A 22,357-nucleotide genomic window follows, 5' to 3' on the forward strand; every position below is an offset into this window, starting at 1 on the left:
GTAATTCTAAAGAAAAAAAAATTATTGGAAATATAATGTTTTAAAAAAATAAAATACAATGTTCTAAACATGAAATGTTATAAAATGAAATAATAATAATAATAATAATAATAATAATAAGAACATTGGAATTACAATGTTTTCAAAATAAAATTATGCTAACGAATATATACCCTACTATTTCTATAAATGGAAGTGGGAGTAGTATATTGGAATTATAACTATTTAAAAATAAAAATGAACACTGAAGTGCTGGCTATGGGGTTCGAACCCATGCGCACTTATGTGCAGAAGATCTTAAGTCTTCCCCCTTAACCTCTCGGGCAAACCAGCTGGATTGTTAGTTATTAACGTTGTACATATATAGAGAGGCGCCCCCCCACCCCCCCACCTGCCAAAACATTTTAATCTGCAAACCCTAGAGCGGAGCGGAGTCTTTACAAACAAGCTTCTCTCTCTGGCACAGACAGAAGAAAGAAATCTGGAGAGAGAGAAAGATGGCGGAGCACTTGGCGTCGATATTCGGAACGGAGAAGGACAGGGTGAACTGCCCCTTCTACTTCAAGATCGGCGCGTGCAGGCACGGCGACCGCTGCTCGCGTCTGCACACGAAGCCCAGCATCAGCCCCACTCTGCTGCTCTCCAACATGTACCAACGCCCCGATATGATCACCCCCGGCGTCGACCCCCAGGGCCAGCCCATCGATCCCAAGAAGATCCAATCCCATTTCGAGGTTCTCTTTCTTTGCCTTCAATTAATTGGCCCAATGTTTCATTCGTATTATTGTTTTTTAAACTCAGCTGAGCGTTTAGTGATTTGTTGCCTAGCATATTGAAATTTTTAGGTTTCCAGTAGAAGCATCTTACTTGCACGATGGTATATTTGTGTTGAATTTCTAGGGTTCCAGTGATTAGCTTAGAGGACCTGAATTGATTTTTCTAGTTTTGTTTTCACTTTGTTGTGGATAGGATTTCTACGAAGATTTGTTTCAGGAGCTGAGCAAATATGGTGATATCCAGAGCCTGAACATATGTGATAATTTGGCTGACCACATGGTTGGTAATGTTTACGTCCAGTTTAGGGAAGAAGACCAAGCGCAGAATGCGCTACAGAATCTTGTTGGAAGATCTTATGAAGGTTCGTCTTATTACAGTTTGTGCTTTTAGCTGAATTTGCAAAACATGAACTCTAAATATATCGAAAATACTAGGTTAAACTAGTGTTTTACTTGTGAAATGGGTATAAAATTCCTTTCCATTTGTTTTTTAGCCTTCATTGGGTTCTAGGTAGCTGTATCTGCAGATGATTATGAATTGCATAAGTTCGAAACAGTAGTCTTCAAGTTTTATAGATCTCCTTTTCCAAATTTATTTCTAGCTGTATACCCTGAGGAACATCCTAAATTTATAAGCTATGATCATAAAAAGTTGGGCTGAATGTGTTTTCTTTCGTGACTTGTCTTACAAATGACTATTTCCCAATATGTAAACCTAGTGTTAGTGGTATGTAATATTGTGGAGACTTCTTCAAACAAGTGCAATTTATTTTTGCTGCATCTTATTCTCCTGGAGAATGTCTTTATTCCATTTACTTTTGTCGGTGTCTGGAATGTTGAATTGATTTCCTGATTGGGCTTTTACCTTTGGTTTGAACTGACGTCAGATTACTTAAATTGAATGTTTCCAGGGCGACCTATCATTGCTGACTTCTCTCCTGTGACGGATTTCCGTGAGGCAACTTGTAGGCAATATGAAGAAAATGTATGTAATCGAGGTGGATACTGCAACTTCATGCATCTGAAAAAGATTAGCAGGTGTGCTTTGTCTCAATTTATTATTTCAATATATACATATATATATATATATATATATATATATATAGGGCTGGGCTAAAATAAAAACACCGTTTAAAATATAAAATATGAATTATTTTCAGTCCTTAGATCATCAAGATCTATATATAATTCGTCTGCCTCATTAATGATTGATGTATTTAATTTGCCTGTAGGGAACTGAGGCAGCAGTTGTTTCGGAAGGGTAGACGAAGGCATGACCGCAGTAGAAGCAGAAGCCGTAGTCCTCGTCCCCGTGGCTATGAGGAGCGTCATGGCTCTGGGAGAAGGGGTGGTGATAACCGTCACCATGATAGAGGCAGAAGACCTCGAAGCAGAAGCCCGGGTCGAAGGAGTGGCCGAAGCAGAAGTCCTGGGGGAAGGAGAAACAGGAGCCCAGTCAGAGAAAGCAGTGCGGAGAGAAGGGCCAAAATTGAACAGTGGAATAAGGAAAGGGAGAATCCTGAACCTGCTAGAGATCATAATAATAAACCCGAGGATGGTAACCATGGCTTTGAACATAATGATGGGCGTTCGCGTTCCTATGACGACAATCAGCGTCCAACAGAGCAAGGAAATGGAGATTATGACTTCTAAATGCTATGCAGTTAATCTTGGTTTGTCTCCTTTCTTTGTTTGATTATTCCCCCTGTCATGTAGCTTCTGGCGCTAGACCATATACTCTTTTTACTCATTAACTACGTACTGCCGTGAGAAAAGGCTTACTGCCTATTTTCACTGTGCAGGTGCGGATAATTCACCATTTTCTCCCTTTCCTCCTTCCAAAGAAATAGCTATGTTTAGGAGGAATAGCAAATGAACACAGGCACTTGATTCAACATTTTTCTTTTAAACAGCCTAAAAATCCTAAAATTAGTTTTCAATTATGGGAATAGGCATGCATTCCAGCAAACGTTTGGTGAGGCCAATAATTATTCTAGGAAGAGGAAGCTGCTATAGAAATCTTAGCATGTCATGCACCCCCTTCCCCCTCCTCCAACCCACACACTTAGCAAACACTTCTTTTGCTGAATCCTGCATGACTAAACTGATCATATTATTATCAGTTGGTGGAGCAGGATCTGTTTTGTCTTTTCAGATAGAAATAACTTGGACTATGTTTCCTCAATTATCTGTGTTCACCTTAGAACTGTTGTTGTTCCTTGACTATGTTACACTCCCCCCACCCCCACCTCAATCCTCCCAACCAATTCCTGGGGTGACTAATATAATAAACAGGTAAGCGTCCTTTTTTTCTAATCACCTATCGATGTGAAGCTGAAGGATAACCCCATTTTAATATTTGATCATTTAATACAGTTTTTTCAAGTTGTGCAGGGCCGGATACTCCTGCTGGGGCATGGTCTTTTTTGTAGCAGCTTATGTTAATATTTGTATACAGGTTGGCCAGTTTTGACTGCAGAAAAGATTGCAAGATGCAGCCAATATATGATGGCTGAGGATTAAGTTCTTGTGATATCAATTCGACACAGAAATGAAGTGGCTTCTTCAGAGCGACTGTCGTGCTATGTTTAGTTTTTAGAATTTCAAGCAGCAGTTCTTACTCAGGCAATGATTTCCCTTTTCTTTAGAAGATTATTGTTTCCTTTTTTTCTTCCTTTTGGATTCCTTAAGGTGTGTAATATTGAAACTCTTACATTCATCCTTCTGTTGTGACTAAATTGAATCGTGCTTTCACCGTATTGTTAGTATTGTGAAAACTTGGGCAACCAAGTTATTTTGGTATTCTTTTTTTCTTTCGTGAGTGTTTTTTTATGTGAACTGTTTTTTCAGTGAATTTCCTTATTTCGATAGTTTGTGGCACATGACAACATAAACTGTATGTAAAGCTGGTAATATGGATTTACACCATTAATTTGTTGTGAATTCAATTATCTGAAGAATATCTGTTCAAAAGAAAGTCTTTCCTCTGTTCAAATGAAAACCTGCCTCGAATCAAGTTGCACCAACGTATACTGAAAATGCTCTATCAATATAATTAACAGTAGTATTAATCTATCAACCAAAATTCTAACAGAGGATTTCACCGCGTCACACACACTAATGCGTGTCTAACTACAAATTTAAACGAGTTAATGACATTTTAGTAAAACTCACCTGTCGGGCAAAATTGTAGAAGATACTTTTAGAGTATTAATCTTTGTGGTGCGTTTACTTTAATGGATAAATTTATCATTGAAAAAGAAGGGATAACAAAAATTTATGCTTTTAAATATCACATTTCTTTTCCAACATTTGACACAAAAGAGAAGCTCGTCATTTTTCCTTTCTTATTTTCACTTCAAGGATGAATAATATCATAGAAAAAATAGGGATATTTCAATTTTAATGTGATAATATTATCACTCCTTGAAGTGAAAAAGAAGAAATGAAAAATGATGATTCTCTTTTGTAAAAAATGAGGGAAAAGGAAATGAGACATTTGAAATCATAAATTATTAGTATCCCTCATTTTTTCATAATAAATTTATCCATAAAAAATAACACAACCTTAAAAATTAATATGTTCAAATTTTTCATAATAAATTTATCCATAACAAAGAACACAGCCTTATAGATTAATTTGTTCAAAAGAAAATCGGCCCTCTAATCATAGGAGGCAATTGAAGATTAATCTAGATAAATTGAATTATCTCAATTATTTGCTATTTGGACAAACTTTACATGTATAATAATAACATTCTAAATTTCCTTTTTAGACGTCGCATTTGTTACGTCCTAACTTAAAAAAAATTACTCCTACTTCTTTACTCCCTATCTCTCCTCATTACTTATTTTACTACTCTCTTTTCTCTCTTATTTTATCTACTTTTTTTAATTTATGTCCTATTTTTTTGAAGCATTATTATTGGACTTTCGACTTTTTTTCACTACATGCCAAAGTTTCAAGTGTTAATGCACCCAGTTATGATGATTTCAAACTTCCAACATCACCATGTGAATGCAAGTAAAGAAACAATTAGCTACACATGCAACATAGAACCTTTTAAGAAACAAATTACCTTCACCATTGTAACACCTAAAGCATACCCATAACAAATAATTGGAATTAGAGACACGGCAAAATTCATGCATCAATTCAAAATTCATGAAAGAAAACATAAGAAATATCATTTAGCTACATTGTTTCCGATAAACCAAAACCATCATGTAGAAGACTTCTCAACCTACCCCAGCCTTTACACGTTGAAATACCCTCATGATAATTGAAGGCCAAGTCTGCAAAAAATCGAATCACATCTGATTCCCAAATTACTTGCTAGCATGCTTGGCTTTTGTGTGGGATTCCAAAGCTTTCTCTGAACCAAATGATTTGGTGCAGCTCTTGCACGAGACCGATCCTCCAGATTGTGGTGTCTGCTGATTTGGCTTGTTAGCAGGAGTCTTCCCAGCCTGCTTTGCCGGGTAAGGTGTGGCTACGTGACCACTAACCTTCTTTCCATCTGAACCAACAACATAAAATATATGAGACAAAGTAAACAATACAGCATATAAAAAAAGTAATCTATACAAAAGCTGAGACAAGATTATAACCAGTTTTCTGGGGGGTCACTTTGGCCTTCTTGTCTTGCACAGGAGTTTTAGTAGCAGATTCTGCAGCTCTTTTCTTGCTTGACTCGGCCTTAAAGAGGAAAATATAAGTACATACACAATCTACACATATCTCAAAAAATCAGAGACAAATAAGTCATGTTTTTACCTTCTTTGGTGTATCTTCATCACTCTCACCAGATTCATCAGAATCAGAATCATCCCCATCCTGCAATTGTCTAACTAATTAATTGAAGCCGTTGGAACATATTTCAATCTCAAAAGTTGCAAAATATAGTTGGCAAAATCAGGTATAGAACAATTACATAGGATCCAGTACTAACAATAGTTAATCCCAATAAAAATAGATGGCAGAACAGAATGCCATCAAATTTACAATAATATGCCATAAAAAATTGAACTGATAATCCATCATTTGTTGTCCACATTAATAAATATATAAAAAATTATAATAATTATATCTATTATCATTTTCAGCTAGTGAACATTATAGTCAGCTAAATGAAATAAGAAACCACACTCAAGCCAAGATGACTTCAATAGACTCAAAAAACAAGAAAACCAAGTAATCAAAGCTAAACCTCAAACAACAGAAGCTCACTAGCTGAAAGAAATCAACATTCTGATAATAAATATTAAATTTATCCATAATTATTCAGAAATATTGGAGCAGCTGAGAATATTATAATACGAACCAGCATACTCTATTTGAATATGTGAATGTACCTCAGAGTCATCTTCATCATCATCTTCAGACATCATATCATCACTGGTATCATCATCATCTTCTGGATTGGCATCTTTGATAGGCTCAACAATCTTCACCTTCTGCTTACCAGCATCAGACTCTTTACCCTTGGCTTTAACAGCTTCTGCAGGTTTCTCTTGCTTAACCTTTGGCTCAGGTCTAGCTGAAGATTACATGACACAATATCTTAACACATTGAAATAAAACCAGTTGCCACCATGCCATTATCAGATATAAGCGTAAACTAGGTACCATTATTGACAGTCACGAGAGGAATATCCTCTTCAGAATCAGATTCATCTGAAAAAGTAAGCAAATAGATTACATAACCTAAACAACGTTGTTAGTAGGTAGATAGGGATGGGGTAAGAGGGTTAATTTTATATTTTGAAGCAGGGTATAAATGTTAATTAATACAGTAATAATGGGATTAATACCAGATTCTTCCGACTGCATAGTGGGGATGAAAGAACTTGAGAGTCAAGGAAAAAATTCCAAACAATAATGCATATGATAGTGTTTGATAAGAAGACATTGCTTTAAAAGGAAAAATGCAATTCAAAGGATATTCATCAAAAGGGTTATTGGCCTTGTATCCGTAGAAGTAGATACTTCCACTTTTCCAGTTATGTGATAGCTCAAAATCTCTGTCGAACACCAAGTCAAACTGTTGCTGGGGCAGCTTCTCAGTGATTAGCGTTCCAAGAACAAGTTTCTTCCCATCAACATTCACAAATAAGCAGACAGAATCATTTGCTTTCTCCTTTTTCGACTCACCGAGACAAGCCTGTAAGAAAGAAAATTGATGTTCAGAATAATGAAAACTAAAATAAACTAGATATCTAAACAAAATATTATCAGACCTGAGACAGATGCAAAACCATATTCTCGCCAGGTACAACCTTAAGAGGCTCTCCACTTTTGACCTCAACACCTGAACCAATGAGCATTTGCAGTTATAAATCCATTAAGAGAGGAATTTCAGGATGGTGAAAACGAAAAAAAAGATGTTGGCATAGGTAATTTAAGCAAACAATTTCTGAAAACATAGGAGTTTGCAATACTAATTTGAATAGTTTCTAATTGACGCGTTACAAATCATCGACAACAATGACGCTGCAAATCTTAAAAGGAGTCGCAATGTTTCTGAACAAATAATTTTACAGTGCAGGAAAGCAAATAACAAACACGCACAAAACAAGCAAGCTTACAATCACAAATGTTGCTCTGTTATGCTAAAGAATCCTCGTAATATGGTGAATAACAACACAATAATATAATTTATGTAACCGAAATCAAAGGAAGAAGATAATAAAGAGAAATGAAATAAAACTCACCCCAGAACTCCATTGCGCAGAAGGATGCGTGAGTGGCGTGCGAGAGTGGCGGGGTTTAGAGACAGTGAGATGTTTAGGGTTTTGAGAAGACGGGGAAAGGAGGCAAAAATCGAAACCCGACTAATGAAAATTGCTAGGGCTAAAAAATGAATTTATAAATGCGGGATGGGGTTTAGATACTATGCGACGCGGACTACCGTAATCCAAGTGGATGCTTCTGGAATCTGCACACTGGCGGTGGCGATGGCTCGTTTCGTTTTGGACTTTGGCTGTGGGCTTCGTTTATTTTGCTAAAGCTCATTGTCCAAAATTCACCCAATTTTATTTTGGGTAATTTTATTCATAGCCTCCGTTTTACTCACTATAGCCCCCATCTAAAATAATAATAATAAATAATTAAAAATTTACTATTTCACCCTATAGCCCCAATTAAATATACTACAATTCATAGCCCCCAATAATATCATATTATTGTGCCCGACTAAATTTTCAAAAATTATATCGTCTTCTAAATGTCTTACGCCATTACGACGCCTTCATTAATTTCGGAACCCAGTATGTACCTCAAACATTACCCTGAAATCTAACTCCCAATTTTATATGATCATTATTTGAGAAACGAAATCAAAACCACATACCCCATTCAATAGACAATCAGTCATAAAAAGCGTACGGTGAAGACGTTGAATGGTGTTTATTTAGTCACATTCATGAGCCTTTCCATGAAGTGGAAATGGCAGGAGAAAATATCACAAATATATGTGATTCATAGCTGCTAAGTAGAAATTCAAGGAGGGACAAAATACATTTAAAGTTCGTAAAGTGAAATTGCAAGAAACACATGCATATCACTGTGTGATTCTCAGCTAACACTTCTCACAAACATGTGGTGGGCGTGCTTATACATTGCAGTAACTCTGTTATGCAATTTGAGTGCAACAATTCGTGAGCGAAGGCTATAGTCATTATATTAATCATAAATAATGAATAAAATCAATGAGTCGGACTAGCGTAGCACATGATATAACTAAAGCAATGAATAATATAATTATAAATAAAAGCCTTTCCCTCACTATCTGTCAAGCTATCTCATTTCTCTATCTGCCGACGATGTTCTTGCCTCATTCGATTGCACAACTGAATATACTATAGGATTACAACTGGGGGTTCCAAGATTCCGAAGGCGTCGCGCCGCTGGTAATGGCGTAAGACATTTAGAAGACACAACATAATTTCTGAAAATTTAGTATATTTAATTGGAGGCTATGGACTATAGAGTGAAATAGTAAATTCTCAATTATTTATTATTATTATTTTAGATGGGGGTTATAGTGAGTAAAACGGAGGCTATGAATAAAATCACCCTTTTATTTTTTATTATTTCCTCTCCACTTTTTATAAAGTTTCCAAATTTTATCACTTGAAGGCTGATAAAATTTACCTTAAAAGATGCATTGAATACATAGTTATCGATTATGCTTTTATAAATATAAAAACAATTAATTAAAATATATATACACAGTTAATTAAATACACGATGATTATGCAAAAATAACGATGAACTTTCAACCTTCTTTGTTAATCTGGAGACTTTTTGACGGCATATAGAATGTATTTGTTTGGAATCGTAATGCGGCATTACGATTTGGAAAAGCTCATTGCGTCTGATATCAAGTTCAAAAAGTTGCAATTGATATTTCATATGCAATTTCTTTTGGCTAGTAAAATCACTAGGATAGAACTTCTCCATCAACTCACAAATGCTATCGATGTTGAAAGATTTATATCCATCTCTCGGATCCAAAGCTGAGTTGAGCCTAAGTAATTCTACAGTATCATCATTAAATCGAGTGTCCATCTCCTGAAGTATAAGATCTATCGTTTCTCTAAATATATCAAAACGATAATGGTGCTCCAAAGTAATAGAACCACCTCTACCAACTCGACCTCTACCTGAGCAACGTGGACCATTCATATCTGGAATATTTATCTCATATTTCACACAAAAACTCTTCACTTCATCAAGCAATCGATCATATCCACTTTCTTTATATTTTTGAATGAGTTCTTTTGTGTTAGTGACAGAATCCATTGCATTGAGAATATCTTGATTCTTGTATTGTAAAATCCCACAAAGATCATCAGTCACTTCAAGTAACTCAATCATAAAATGCAAGATAAACAAAAATTCAAATGATGTCATCATATCATATGCCCATTAGCAGTAGCTTTAAAGGACAAGTTACCTTTCTCACTGAGGATCACCTTTAGAGCATCCACAATGCTTGCACCCATAGTGGGTGCAATAGAATGGTCCCACTTCTATTGCACCCACTCCAACAATGGTATTGCACCCACTTGGGTGCAATAGATTTTATTTTATTTTTGAATTAGTTTTATTCTAGTTTCCATTTTACAATAATTAAGAAATTAAAATTTCATTGAATTAAAATTCAAATCCTACATTGATAGAAATACAAGAAATTAAAATCCTAAATTACTTAAATTAAAACAAACATAAAATAAAAAATCCTAAAAATCTACGGGATGTTGTGTCGTTGCTTGATCTCCGCCACCTTGCACATGTGAAACGCCAATTCGTCGGGATTCATTTGAGAGGTGTCCCGGCTCATCAACATGCTATCGGCGAGGTCACGTTGAACTTGAGAGAACGTTTCCATTGCATTCACCATATTCGCCATGTACCCGAGAGCTTTTTGGTTATCCTCCGACGTCTCTTCGACCTTTTTCTTGCCTTTCCGTTTGTCTCTCTTGGCTGCCTTTTGGCCTTGGGGCCGGGTGGAGATACTCGCGTCACTAGAAGTCGTTGTGGGAAGACCGTCGGACCCCTTTGATCGTTTGTCCGAATGGACATCGGAGTGAACATTCTCGCCGAGACTTGCAAATTTCTTGGACTCGCGCAAGATCTTCCATGCATGCGGATACCGGAACGAAACACGGTACTCGGCTAGCCACATTGCCTCTACTTGCTCCAGGATTTGAATATCACTCATGCCTGATTTCCATTGATCGTGACATTTTTTGTGCATGGCCTCAAACCTCTTCGCATCCTTCGACACCCGTTGAAAGTGAGATTTGATTTGCGTGACGTCGCGTGAAATAGATCCTTGGGGCCTTTTAGCGTTGTATTCGGTGCAGAGGGAGCCCCAAAACTTCGCCCCTTTTTGGTCGACACCCAATACAGAGTCGTAGGTGTGCTCGCAATACAAATGGCAAATTAGCATCGTTTCTGGCGGATAATAGTTGCTACGTTTGGTGGTCGCCGGCATAGAAGCAATCTCCTCCACGTCGGGCTCAGGCTCGGCAACGGCGGCAAAGCGGGGGTTCAAATTGGTGGCCGCCGCTTGAAAGGCATTCGATTCTTGCGTGAAAGGCGAGAATCCTTGCCTGGAAGCATTTGATTCGCCGGGGGGTGGATTTTGAGGATGTTCACGCCAATAGTTGCTCCAATTGCCTTCCATTGCTATTTGTTGAAATAATTTAGAAGATGAGGATAATGGATGAATGATTGAGGATGAAGAAGAAAATGAGGTTGTATATGTATATATAGAGGGGCTATAGAAAAAAAAAAAAAGGGCAACGGGAAAAAAAACGGTCAAAAAACGGCTATTTTTTAATTTTTTTTTTTGGTTCGAAAAGGGGCGCGTGTTTACACGCCCCCTCCTTCGCTCCCGTCTCCGCCGAGTGCGAAGCATCGCCCCCCCTTCACACCCGGGTGCAGCAACGGCGCTGGGTGCGATAGGCCGGGTTCGATCCGGCCATCGCACCCAGCGCTGCGGATGCTCTTAAAACAAGAAGAATGGACTTATACATATTGCGTACACTGTGAAGAGACCTTAGATGAGAGCCCCATCGTGTATCTCCTGGACGCTGCACACCTCCAATTTGATTTTTTCCTTTCCCAGTTTCAAGTTCATTATTGGAAATTAATTCTTCAATATGCAAGGCTTGAGCACTTTGTAGTTGATCATGATGCTTGGAAGAAGAATCCACCAAATTCACAATAACATTCACATGTGAAAAGAAATGCTCAACTGATATAATACTTTTAGCTACTGCAACTAAAACCAACTGTAATCGATGAGCAAAACAATGCACATAATAAGCGTATGGACATTCTCTTAGAAAAAGTGCTTGTAAACCGTTCCACTCACCTCGCATAGTGCTAGCACCATCATAACCTTGTCCCCGCATGTTCGATATGATAAGATTATTGCGAGAAAGAACAGCAGAAATCTCATATTTCAAAGTAGCAGACTTAGTATCCTCCACATGTACTATGTCAAAAAATCGCTCACGAATATAGCCATCTTTATCCACAAATCTCAAAACAATAGCCATTTGCTCTCTTTTTGACTCATCTCGTGATTCATCCACAATAATACAATACTTGGCATCACCAATTTTTTCTCTGATAAATTTATGAATCTTGCTAGCATAAATGAATAAAATCTCCTTTTGGATTTGATGGGAAGTATAAGAAGCATTTTGAGGAGCATTTCCCAAGACAACCGACTTCACCTCATCACTGTAAGAAGCTGTATGATTTATAATCTCTAAGAAATTCCCTCGATTACTTGAATCTGGACATTCATCACGAGCTCTAAAAGCTATGCCTTGAAACGCACACAATTTTGCAACATCAATAGAAACTTTAAGTCTCAAACGATTTTTCTCAACCATCTCAGAGGATTGCTTGTCTATGACCCTTTCAATATGTTGCAATGAATTCATCAAATCAAGAGACTGTTTTACAGCTTTCTTATGCGAAGAATTCGGGCATTTTCTTTCATGAATCAAAAAAGAACATTTATCACCATTGCTTACTTTTTTCCAATTTTGAAATCCGTCCACATTAAACGCATTAGCCCATGGATGTGCAGATGGCTTGACAAAAAGAAAACGATGAAGACAATAAGCAGCATTTTTTATAGGTGAATATTCCAACCAATCAGGGAATTTCTTATACCACGCTGGTACAAACTTTCTACGGTTTTTATCCATATACTCTGAGGATTTTTCTGGAATTCCTTGATAAGGACCCATAGTTAAATAAGCACGCCTAATCTCATCTCTTTTATCTACTGAATAACTCCATATAGACATACGCAATCCGAGATCTCGTTCTATATGAAAATTATTAAAATTGGGATCAAGCTTTTGTACCTCTTTTTGAGAAGACTGCTCAATAATATTTGTTGGTGGAGTCACCGGAGTGATCATTTCAGAAGCAACATTATTATCCATATCAAGCATTGAAGTTTCTAAAATAGGAGAAGTTGAACTCTCCTCAACAACCCTTTGGCGTTTCTTGTTGTCATTGAAAAACGAATGTAGTGTTTTATACTTCATCGAATCGATTTGTGAACCTATATATAAAAAATAAAATATTACTGTAATTCATAAATAATGATCATCACTTCATCAAAGGTAGACTCAAATAATGATCATCACTTCATAAATAATGAATAAAATATTAAATTATTACCTTCGATAATTCAATTCTTTAAACTAAACTCAAAACGGTAGACTTTTTGCTTTACACTTGACTTGTAATTCTTCAATTGAACGATTCTGCAGCGTAATTATGTTCAATTGAAATTCACCTTAGTTTCTTTGTATCTGACTTTTCGCCTCCTTTGAAAACTTGCGTCTGATGTGTTCCAACTATTCTCCAATATTGATTAAATGAGTTTTTCAATTAAATGGGCCTAATACTTAGACTTTTGTTTAAAGACGCCATATGGGCTTAGTAATGGCCTAATGGGCTTGACCGTATTTTGTAGTCTTATTATTAGTGTATATATATATATATATATATATATATATATATATATATATTTTGAGTGCATATTGATATATACAAATATATTTATACATATATATACCTACAAAAATTTAAAAAGTTGAGGGGGGCAGTGGCCACTACCAGCCACCCCCTATCTCTGTCTCTGGTAATGCCCTAATCTAAAATCTCCATGAAAATTTTGAAGAGTAGTGGAGGAGTGAAATGCGGAAGAACCCAATCTTCCAGATTTTCTTTCATGTGTAAATTTCCAAATAACCCCTTACAGACTAAAGAATTCGAGTAATTTAATGCCATGAGTTTTTAATAATCAAAATATGAATAAAAGGCTGTCGTAGGATCTAGGGGATCAAATGGTATAGATTTATTCTCTATTCTTTACTAAGAGCACTTCCAGCAGATCACCTAAATGCATCACTAACTCTAAATTTAGGCTAAAACAATTGAAAATGAGATAAAAAAATGCATCCAGCAGATCCCCTAAATTGGATGGGGCCCACAAATTTTTTTACACCTACCTAAATTCAATCTTAAATTTACACCCAACCTAAATTTATTTTAAGCTTATAATTAGTAGGGCCCACACATAATTATTGTTTTTATGTAGAAAATAGGAGATCTGGAGTATGCATTTATAAAATCGAGATCCTAAAATTAAATAGGGAAGCTTTAGGGAGGAATATATGAGCATAATTTTGGGATTTCTGCTGGGAGTGCTCTAAGGGGTTATTCTCCATAGATCTCACCCCTATATATATATATATATATATATATATATATATATATATATATATATATATATATATATTATTTTCAGTCATTCAATCATCAAGATCTATGGTGAATGCATCATCTTGTTGGATGAATGCAGATCCTGGGTTCGAATCCTGACGGGAGCAATTTTTTTATTTTTTTGAGTGCATTAATTTTAACAGCGAATGCATTAATTTTTACAGTGAATGCATTAGATTTGATGGTTCTCACGTTCTCACAAATAATGTAATTCTCTCTAAAACCACATCCTACTTAGATCATCAAGATCTACGGTTGATTCATCATCCTGTTGGATGAATTCATGGTCCTAAGTTCGAATTCCAAAGGAAGCAAAAATTTATTTTTCGCAATTCATACCTTTATACAACAAATTCATATTTGTTCTACATAAAATTCATATTCCTATACTTATTTTTTATTTTAAGAGGTGTTCTCACGGTATCACTTCCCTATATATATATATATATATATATATATATATATATATATATATATATATATATATGATGGAACGGTAATTTCAGTTAATGAGAATACATAATCTGTTTTTCTCTCCTCTTTCTCTCTGAATCTTTTATTCTTTTACTTTGGAATTGCTTGTTCAAGGGAATATTACAACACGTTATCAGCACGAGTCTCTAGCCAATTGAGTGAACATAGAGATAAACCATAAGAAAAATAGTGTTTTTATTGCAATGGAAAAATCGTGTGTTGAATTGGTATTTGAGATGGCTTTGCGGAATTGGGTTTTATTCCCAGCGGTGTGAGGTTGTGGCTTTGTGATAATGCGTGCATATTATGCTAGAAAAATGTGTTTAGCGTGATTAGGTGTATCGATTAAGGAGTTTTAATTATGATACAACATGTTTGAAAATAGAAAATATAATTGTGTATTTAAGTGAAGAATCGATAGTCGATGATATAACTTCATGTGAATAGGAATATTTGATATTTGGTTCTTGATTCCTACAAAAAAAAAAAAGGATATTTGAAATCATGTGTAAACTGTTAAATATCATGCTTATTTTTCAGATTTTTCAAGCATTCTCCATAATGTGACAATATACTCTTAAATCATATAAAAATGCATTTATCATGTCCATAGAAGTTATTGCGAAATAAGATTACCTGTTAGGAGGGACTTTATTTGGTAGAATAAGATAGCGAAGCCCATTTTTCAGTTGTCCTTTGTGCAATTTTGGGTGAGAAGGAATCTCAAACCTTAAGAAAGTCTCAAATTCTATTGTCCTTTGATATCCAGACCAGATTTCTCTGTAACACCATCAGACCACGTAATTAAGCACACATAATTCCGAGTAAATGGTGTTAAAAAGGGGCGAACCCAACAAAATAAACGACTATTTTATTATTTCCGTGAGTTTCAGATTTCTTAAAACATGTGTGTAGGATGAAACTTAGAGGCAGGAGGAAATACTCTTTATATATAAATATATTTGGAGGGTTTCGTTTGACTTGGTTCTAATAGTAAGATACATTTTCATTAAATAAAACGACGGCTCATAGGTGTATATTTGAGTCTGAGCGGTTATGAACTTATGAATTATGTTGCATATATGCTTCTTTTATTAGCATTATGCATTTATGTGTATATTTTGAATTGTGATTTTATTGATATCGAGATTTTATATTGGGATAGATGTATTCATTTCTTAAGGATCTTCTTCCTATGTGATAGAAATTAATACATCTTGAGGATCGTCTCCCAATTATAACATTTATTGTTTGTTATTTTTAAAATGAATTGGTTGAAATATAATTGTGTATAATTGTAATTTTTCTCTTGATAATTGAAATTATTATTTTTCTCTCATTGATTGTTATATATATTTTGAATATGTCTGATATCAACAAAAGTGAATTCACTTGTTGCGAACTATTTGCTATCTTTATTTGCTATTTTCTTGATGTATATTCTACTTCTTTGCTTTTAGAATGTCAAACTCAAACATGCAACTCATGGAGAATGAAAGTACATTGTGTCTAGTGGATAGTGCCACAACACATACTATACTTATTGATAGAAAATATTTCCAAACTCTTATTGAAAAAAAAGGGAGCGTCACTATGATTGCAAATGACAATATCCTTATTGTTGGCTCCAGAAGAGCTTCTCTGATACTCCCTATGGGTACAAAATTAATTATAAACGATGCACTTTTGTATCCCCAATCAAAACGTACCCTTCTTAGTTTTAAAGATATCTGACTAAATGGTTTTCACATTGAAACTTAAACCGATAACAACAATGAATTTCTGATCATCACTCAGAATGTTGGATGTAGAAAACAAATTTTTGAGAAGTTCCCTTCTTTCTCCTCTGGGCTGTATTATACTCATATTAAACCTAACAAATCATGTTGCGTTAAGCATAAAATTTAAAAACCCAAAATCTTTTATATTATGGCATGAACGATTGGGTCATCCTGGGCATAATATGATATGTCGGGTTATTAATAATGTTATTGGACACAATATACAAACAAAAGATCTATCATCTTCAAATGAATTTGTTTGTTAAGCATGTTCAAAAGGTAAGCTTATAGTACGACCTTCTCGTACCAAAGTTAAATTAAAATCTCCCATTTTTCTTGAACGAATTCAAAGAGATATATGTGGACCAATTCACCCGGCGTCAGGACCATTTCAATATTTTATGGTCCTGATTAATGCTTCTACTCGATGGACTTATGTATGCTTATTATCTACTCGCAATAAAGCATTTGCAAAGCTTATTGCCAAAATAATCAATTTAAGAGCTCAATTTCCCGATGACCCAATAAAGTCCATTCGAATGGACAACGTCGGTGAATTCACATCCAAATCTTTTGATGAATATTATATGTCATTGGGTATCAAAGTGGAGCATCATGTTCCATATGTCCACAGGTAAAATGGTCTAGCTGAATCATTGATCAAACGTTTAAAACTAGTAGCTAGATCATTGCTACAAAAATCAAACTTACCTATTACTTGTTGGGGTAATGTGATTTTGCATGCTGCAAATTTGCTCCAAATCCGACCAACTGCATATCATGAATATTCTCCAATACAATTAGTACGTGGTAAAGAACCAAACATTTCCCATCTGCGAATATTTAGTTGTGGAGTTTATACTCCCATAGTGCCACCAAAACGTACCACAATAGGCCCTCAGCGTAAGCTAGGTTATACGTGGGTTATGAATCTCCATCTATAGTTAAATTTCTTGAACCCATGATTGAGGATCAATTTACTGTTCGGTACGCTGACTGTATTTTTGATGAAGATCATTTCCCGACATTAGGGAAAGACAAAAGTCCAACTTCAACATAATGTCGAGAAATTTCATGGAATGAAAAGAATCTTTGCTATTTAGATCCACGTACTAATGAATCTGAACTGGAAGTTCAAAAGATAATTAACTTGCAATATTAGGGCTGGTAAACCGATTTTGATTATCCGGTTAAAACCGTAACCGAACCGGGAAAAATTGATTATCGGTTAACCGATAATCGGTTTTTCCCGGTTTAGTTCGGTTTTCGGTTAGTATGTTTGTAGTTAATCGGTCGGTTAACCGGTTAAACCGATTAACCGGTTCAAATATTAGATTAATTAATAAATTTGTATTTTGTAATTGTATTACATAATTTACATGGAATTGGAATTGGAAACACAGCTGCTAGCTAGGGCATTTTCCACGCCTCCAGCCTCCTCCACTCTATCCATTGCGCCTCCACACCTCTTCCCGTCGGCCTTGCCTCCCTCCGGCCACCGGCACCTCTTCCTACCGGCCACCGGCGCCGCCGCTGGACCCTGAAATCCTAACGAACCAGCCACCCTTATTTCCGTCTTTCTCTGTTTCTTGTCGTTTGCGGCTAGGGATGGCAGTGGATCTTGGACCCGGTCCAGATCCGTGGATCTAGATCCGTTTTTACGGATCTGGATCTCAATTTTTGGACCCGACGGATCTGGATCTCAATTTTGAAAACGGATCTGGATCTTGAAATTTTAGATCCGGATCCGGCCCAAATCCAACCCGTGGATCCTTTTTATTTTATATATATTTTTTATATTTTATACTCCCTCCGTCCCTGAAATAAGTTCCTCTTTTTCCATTTTGGGACGTCCCCCAAATAAGTTCATCTTTCTTTCTTTCTATTTTTGGACAACTACCCCACCACTAATAATACTTTATTTATTCTTACCTTTCACTTTTTCACCACTCCCAATACTAATTATAACACGTTTTCACCTTTTCACCACTCCCAATACTAATTATAACATATTTTTCTCCATTATCAATACATTTTACCATTTTCCTTAAAATCCGTGCCGTCCCCAAAGAGGAACTTATTTTGGGGACGGAGGGAGTATTTAGTTTACTAATAATATTAACTAAATTAAAAATAATAAATAAATTATATTCAAAAGAATAAAAACTAAAATTAATTAGATAAAAGTATTTTGTGTTATATTTTTCATTATGAAAATTAAATGTTGTTGATTTTGTGAAATTTTTTTAATTTAATTTAAAAATAGTAGATCCATGGATCTGGACCCGTGGACCCGCGGATCTGACGGATCTGGATCCAAAATTTTCAGATCCACGGATCTGGATATGGATCTGGATCTGGTATATAAAAAAACAGATCTGGATCTGGTATTAGCCAGACCCGATCCAGATCCGGCCCGTTGCCATCCCTATCTGCGGCGATTTCTGCTTTTGCCATTCCTTTCAGCAGGCGCGTCCCCGACGTCCCAGCCACCCCCACCGGTGCCGCGCCGCCGCAGCAATCCCGTTCAGGCGAGACACGCCCTTGAAACTTGAAAGGTAAGTTTTTTTCTAGTTTTGAGATAATCACGTTTCACGTATAAGTTAACATTTGCATTTGGTGTTGATTGGAGTATAACATCTGATATTTTGAGATTGGTGTTAACCTATTACCTATCCTCAAAAATCATTTTGCATAAATTAAGGAGAGGACGAGAAATTACCAGATTTTAATTCATTCGTTACTAATTGAGTAGTTTTGTAGTTGTTAGCTCATAGTTGTTTTATTTAAGAACTTTTGGCACAGCCGCATAGTAGTATAACTGTATAAATAATTTTTATTTTATTTTGGAATTCTGAATTTGGGTGTTTTTGAGTGAAAATTCTTGTTGGTGTATCAGCAGCTGTGGCACTTCAGCTAATTGAGTAATGCAAATAGTGTTAGTTTTGAGATTGGAACTCATTTTTTTAATTTTGACTTAGAGTTACATGTAATCAGCGACATTGTTAACTAAGTGGCATTACAAATCAAATATTGATTTATTTATTAATGATTAAGAAACAGTAGCGTCTCTCACTTACTAACTTCTTGTTTTTCTCAATTAGATGGAGAGAGTTGAAGATGGATCACAATCTATCACACAACAAGCTAGTAATAGGCTTGGAATTGAAGACGATGATATGTTTGAGGAAGTTGAAATACGTGAACTCGAAGAAGATGCACGTGAAGAAGTTGAAGAACCAAAGGCAAAAAAAGCTCGGAAATCTTCAGGGACAAGGTCCAATGTTTGGGCTGATTATATTCAGCTTATGGATGGAGAATGGGATGATAAGATTAAGAAAGGGCAATGCAAACGGTGTGGCAGACTAATAAGGGCTGACCCGAATAAAAACGGCACCACTGCTTTGAAGAATCATACTACTTCGTGCTTGAAGAAGCATAAAGCAACAACTAGTCAATCGGTTCTCAACTTACAACCCACTACTGATGGAACAGGGTCGTTGACAAGTTGGAAATTCGATCAAAATGTCGTTAGAATGGCATTGTGTCAGATGATCATCATGGATGAACTTCCATTTAGATTTGTCGAGCGTGAGGGGTTCAAGATGTTTATAGAGGCTGCATGTCCTATGTTCAAGATCCCGGGCAAACAAACAGTAAAAGCTGATTGTGTGAGATTATTTTTGGAGCGGAAGGTGATTTTGAAAACTTTTTTTCAAGCTAAAGGCATGGGACGAGTGTCGATCACGACTGATTGTTGGACAGGGATCAACAACACAAATTTTATTTGTGTCACAGCACTTTGCATTGACAAGGACTGGAAATTGCATAAAAAGATAATCAGTTTTCACAAGTGCACTAGTCACACAGGTGATGATCTTGCTACTGCAATCATATCATCCGTGGAGGAGTGGGGCTTGCATAAGGTACTCTGTTGCACGATGGAGAATGCAACGGCAAATGATACTGCAATTAGGTACATGAAGCCAGACTTTGAGAGGTGGTGGACAAGTGTTGTTGGTGGTAAGTATTTGCATATGCGTTGTGTTGCTCACATCCTAAACTTGATTGTGAAGGATGGATTGGATGAGATTGGCATGTCCGTGAGACGAGTAAGAGAAGCCGTCAAATGGATAAAGGCATCACCATCTAGAACGGACAGGTTTAGAGGTTATGTGGAGGCCTTGAAGATTGATTGCAGCAAGTCTTTGACTTTGGATGTGCCGACGAGATGGAACTCTACATATTTGATGCTCGAGTCTGCTGTGCCATATGTTGAGGTCTTCAATCTACATGTGAATGTAAATAAGGAATTTGTACATGATTTGAATCAAAAGAAGTACAAAGACATGACAATTGGAGTCCCCGACAGCTGTGACTAGGTTAAAGTCAAGATGTTTTGCGATTATTTGGGCAGATTTCATGATTTGACACTTCTTGTCTCAGGTACCACATATGTCTCAGCCCATTTATTTTTCAAATAAAATATGCTCTATCTTTGATTTCATAATTTGACACTTCTTTACTCAGGTACCACATATGTCTCGGCCCATCTTTTTTTCAAGGAAATGTGCTATATCTTAGAGTTCATTAATCAATTACAGATGGATAAAGATGCTGAGATTAGGGTCATGGCCAATGAGATGAAGAAGAAGCTTGGAAAGTATTGGTTGGAAGAAGATGAAGTGAATCCGAGAATGAACAAGTTGTTCTACATTGCTGCATTGTTGGACCCGAGACAGAAGACCACACATGTGGAAAAGTGTTTGAAGAAAGTTTATGCTCCTCAGCGAGCGATTGAATTGTTGGGGGAGGTGCGCAACTCATTGAATGAGTTGTTTGAGTATTACAAGAAACAACTTGCTTCAACTGATGAAGCACTTGCCAATACACCTTCTTCGGTTCAAATTGAACCTCGAGTTAGTGGTGCTCGAAGCCATGTTGATGTTATTTATGATGATAGTGAAGATGAAGATGCAGGCGATATGTCAGATATTACTGTGTACTTTGCTGAAAAGAAATACAAGAACAAAGCTATTGAGGGTGATCAGTTTGATATCCTACAGTGGTGGTCCAAAAATAGCCCGCGCTTCCCTATTCTATCCGAGATGGTGAGGGACATCATGGCTATCCCTATATCGAGCGTTGCTTCTGAGGCTGCATTTAGCACGAGTAGTCGTGTTTTATCTAAATTTAGAAGCTCGTTGACTGTTAATATGGTGGAGGCTTTGATATGCGCTGAGAATTGGCTCAAATCTAGTTCATCGGATAAATTTCTCCAAGATGAAGAAGATGTGTCTGAGATTGAGTTAGAGAAGGAGTTTGAATCGGGTGAGTACTTTAATGTGCTAATTATTCTTTTTGTTTAATTTTAATAAATATGCTAATTATTCTTTTTCTTTAATTTTAAAAAATTATCAGTTTTGACACAACTTGGGATGAGTGGAGGACATAGAGTTCGTGGAGAAAGTAGTGGAGATGTTCCTAGTCAGACAAGCCGAAGTGTCTTACCGTGAATCCATTTCTTTGTTGTTAGTGTTGAACATTAGACTTGTGTTACTTTATATTATGTTATGTTTGTTGCCTTGTTGGTGGAGTTTAGACTCTTTTTATTGGACTTTTTTATGGATTGAAACTAATTGACTTATTATTGTTGTTTTTTGCTATAATGTGAGTTAGTAGTTTACTTTAGGTGTCGTTAATTATTGCCTAGGTTGAGAATTAATTTATTATCATTGTTCTTTTTTTTAAATATAAATTACAAGTGTCTATAATTTTTTTTTGTTCTAAACTATCACAAATTATGAATTGGTGCAGTGGATAAGACCTCATTCTTTCTTTCAAAGGTCAAGAGTTCAAATCCTATTGCACACCACAAAGGATTGAAGTTCCATATGGACAAAATACAGCTGATAATCCCAATGATGATATCACTCCCACAAATCCCGATGATGATATCACTCCAACAACCCCATTCTTTCTTTCAAAGGTCA

At 36.1% G+C, this 22,357-nt stretch overlaps 3 protein-coding genes and 1 non-coding gene across 8 annotated transcripts; 1 reads left to right on the forward strand and 3 right to left on the reverse strand.

Moving 5' to 3' along the window:
- Positions 1 to 250: 250 nt before the first annotated feature.
- TRNAL-UAA (transfer RNA leucine (anticodon UAA)) lies at positions 251 to 333 on the reverse strand. The gene has a single exon. It is a non-coding gene; the product is annotated as a tRNA-Leu (tRNA).
- Positions 334 to 396: 63 nt separating this feature from the next.
- On the forward strand, positions 397 to 3,578 carry LOC130997926 (splicing factor U2af small subunit B-like). 5 transcript variants are annotated; one of them, XR_009093257.1, is made up of 6 exons: positions 397 to 734; positions 970 to 1,138; positions 1,688 to 1,814; positions 2,009 to 2,449; positions 2,579 to 3,071; positions 3,171 to 3,578. XR_009093257.1 is itself a non-coding variant. In XM_057923355.1 (5 exons), exons 1-4 carry the CDS (start codon positions 498 to 500, stop codon positions 2,427 to 2,429), a joined length of 954 nt encoding a protein of 317 aa, XP_057779338.1. In that variant the 5' UTR covers positions 397 to 497; the 3' UTR covers positions 2,430 to 2,449; positions 2,579 to 3,578. The 5 variants fall into 5 exon arrangements, 3 of the variants coding, with proteins under 3 accessions (XP_057779338.1, XP_057779339.1, XP_057779337.1); XR_009093256.1 differs by having other exon boundaries at positions 2,009 to 3,071; XM_057923355.1 differs by having other exon boundaries at positions 2,579 to 3,578.
- Positions 3,579 to 4,880: 1,302 nt separating this feature from the next.
- Positions 4,881 to 7,641, reverse strand: LOC130997927 (histone deacetylase HDT1-like). The gene is made up of 9 exons (XM_057923357.1): positions 7,491 to 7,641; positions 7,017 to 7,087; positions 6,723 to 6,940; positions 6,591 to 6,610; positions 6,406 to 6,453; positions 6,132 to 6,316; positions 5,554 to 5,613; positions 5,388 to 5,475; positions 4,881 to 5,296 (listed from the first exon to the last, which is right to left on the reverse strand). The coding sequence occupies exons 1-9, from the start codon at positions 7,501 to 7,503 to the stop codon at positions 5,106 to 5,108; spliced, it is 894 nt and encodes a 297-aa protein (XP_057779340.1). The 5' UTR covers positions 7,504 to 7,641; the 3' UTR covers positions 4,881 to 5,105.
- A 3,918-nt stretch (positions 7,642 to 11,559) lies between these two features.
- Positions 11,560 to 12,863, reverse strand: LOC130998392 (uncharacterized). Its single transcript, XM_057923810.1, has 2 exons — positions 11,666 to 12,863; positions 11,560 to 11,582 (listed from the first exon to the last, which is right to left on the reverse strand). The coding sequence occupies exons 1-2, from the start codon at positions 12,861 to 12,863 to the stop codon at positions 11,560 to 11,562; spliced, it is 1,221 nt and encodes a 406-aa protein (XP_057779793.1).
- Positions 12,864 to 22,357: the final 9,494 nt, after the last annotated feature.

The sequence above is a fragment of the Salvia miltiorrhiza genome, chromosome 8, assembly GCF_028751815.1.
Source record: "Salvia miltiorrhiza cultivar Shanhuang (shh) chromosome 8, IMPLAD_Smil_shh, whole genome shotgun sequence".
Classification (NCBI taxonomy): domain Eukaryota; kingdom Viridiplantae; phylum Streptophyta; class Magnoliopsida; order Lamiales; family Lamiaceae; genus Salvia; species Salvia miltiorrhiza.

Excerpts from the sequence above, each read along its gene's own strand:
- LOC130997926 (XM_057923355.1), top strand. The coding sequence starts at position 498 with ATGGCGGAGCACTTGGCGTCGATATTCGGAACGGAGAAGGACAGGGTG. Across the intron at positions 735-969 it reads AGATCCAATCCCATTTCGAG|GATTTCTACGAAGATTTGTT; the intron begins GTTCTCTTTCTT and ends TGTTGTGGATAG. Across the intron at positions 1,139-1,687 it reads TGTTGGAAGATCTTATGAAG|GGCGACCTATCATTGCTGAC; the intron begins GTTCGTCTTATT and ends GAATGTTTCCAG.
- LOC130998392 (XM_057923810.1), bottom strand. The coding sequence starts at position 12,863 with ATGAAGTATAAAACACTACATTCGTTTTTCAATGACAACAAGAAACGC. Across the intron at positions 11,583-11,665 it reads TGGTGCTAGCACTATGCGAG|TTGGTTTTAGTTGCAGTAGC; the intron begins GTGAGTGGAACG and ends CATCGATTACAG.
- LOC130997927 (XM_057923357.1), bottom strand. Across the intron at positions 6,611-6,722 it reads GCCAATAACCCTTTTGATGA|TATGCAGTCGGAAGAATCTG; the intron begins ATATCCTTTGAA and ends TTTCATCCCCAC. Across the intron at positions 5,476-5,553 it reads ATGAAGATACACCAAAGAAG|GCCGAGTCAAGCAAGAAAAG; the intron begins GTAAAAACATGA and ends TTCCTCTTTAAG.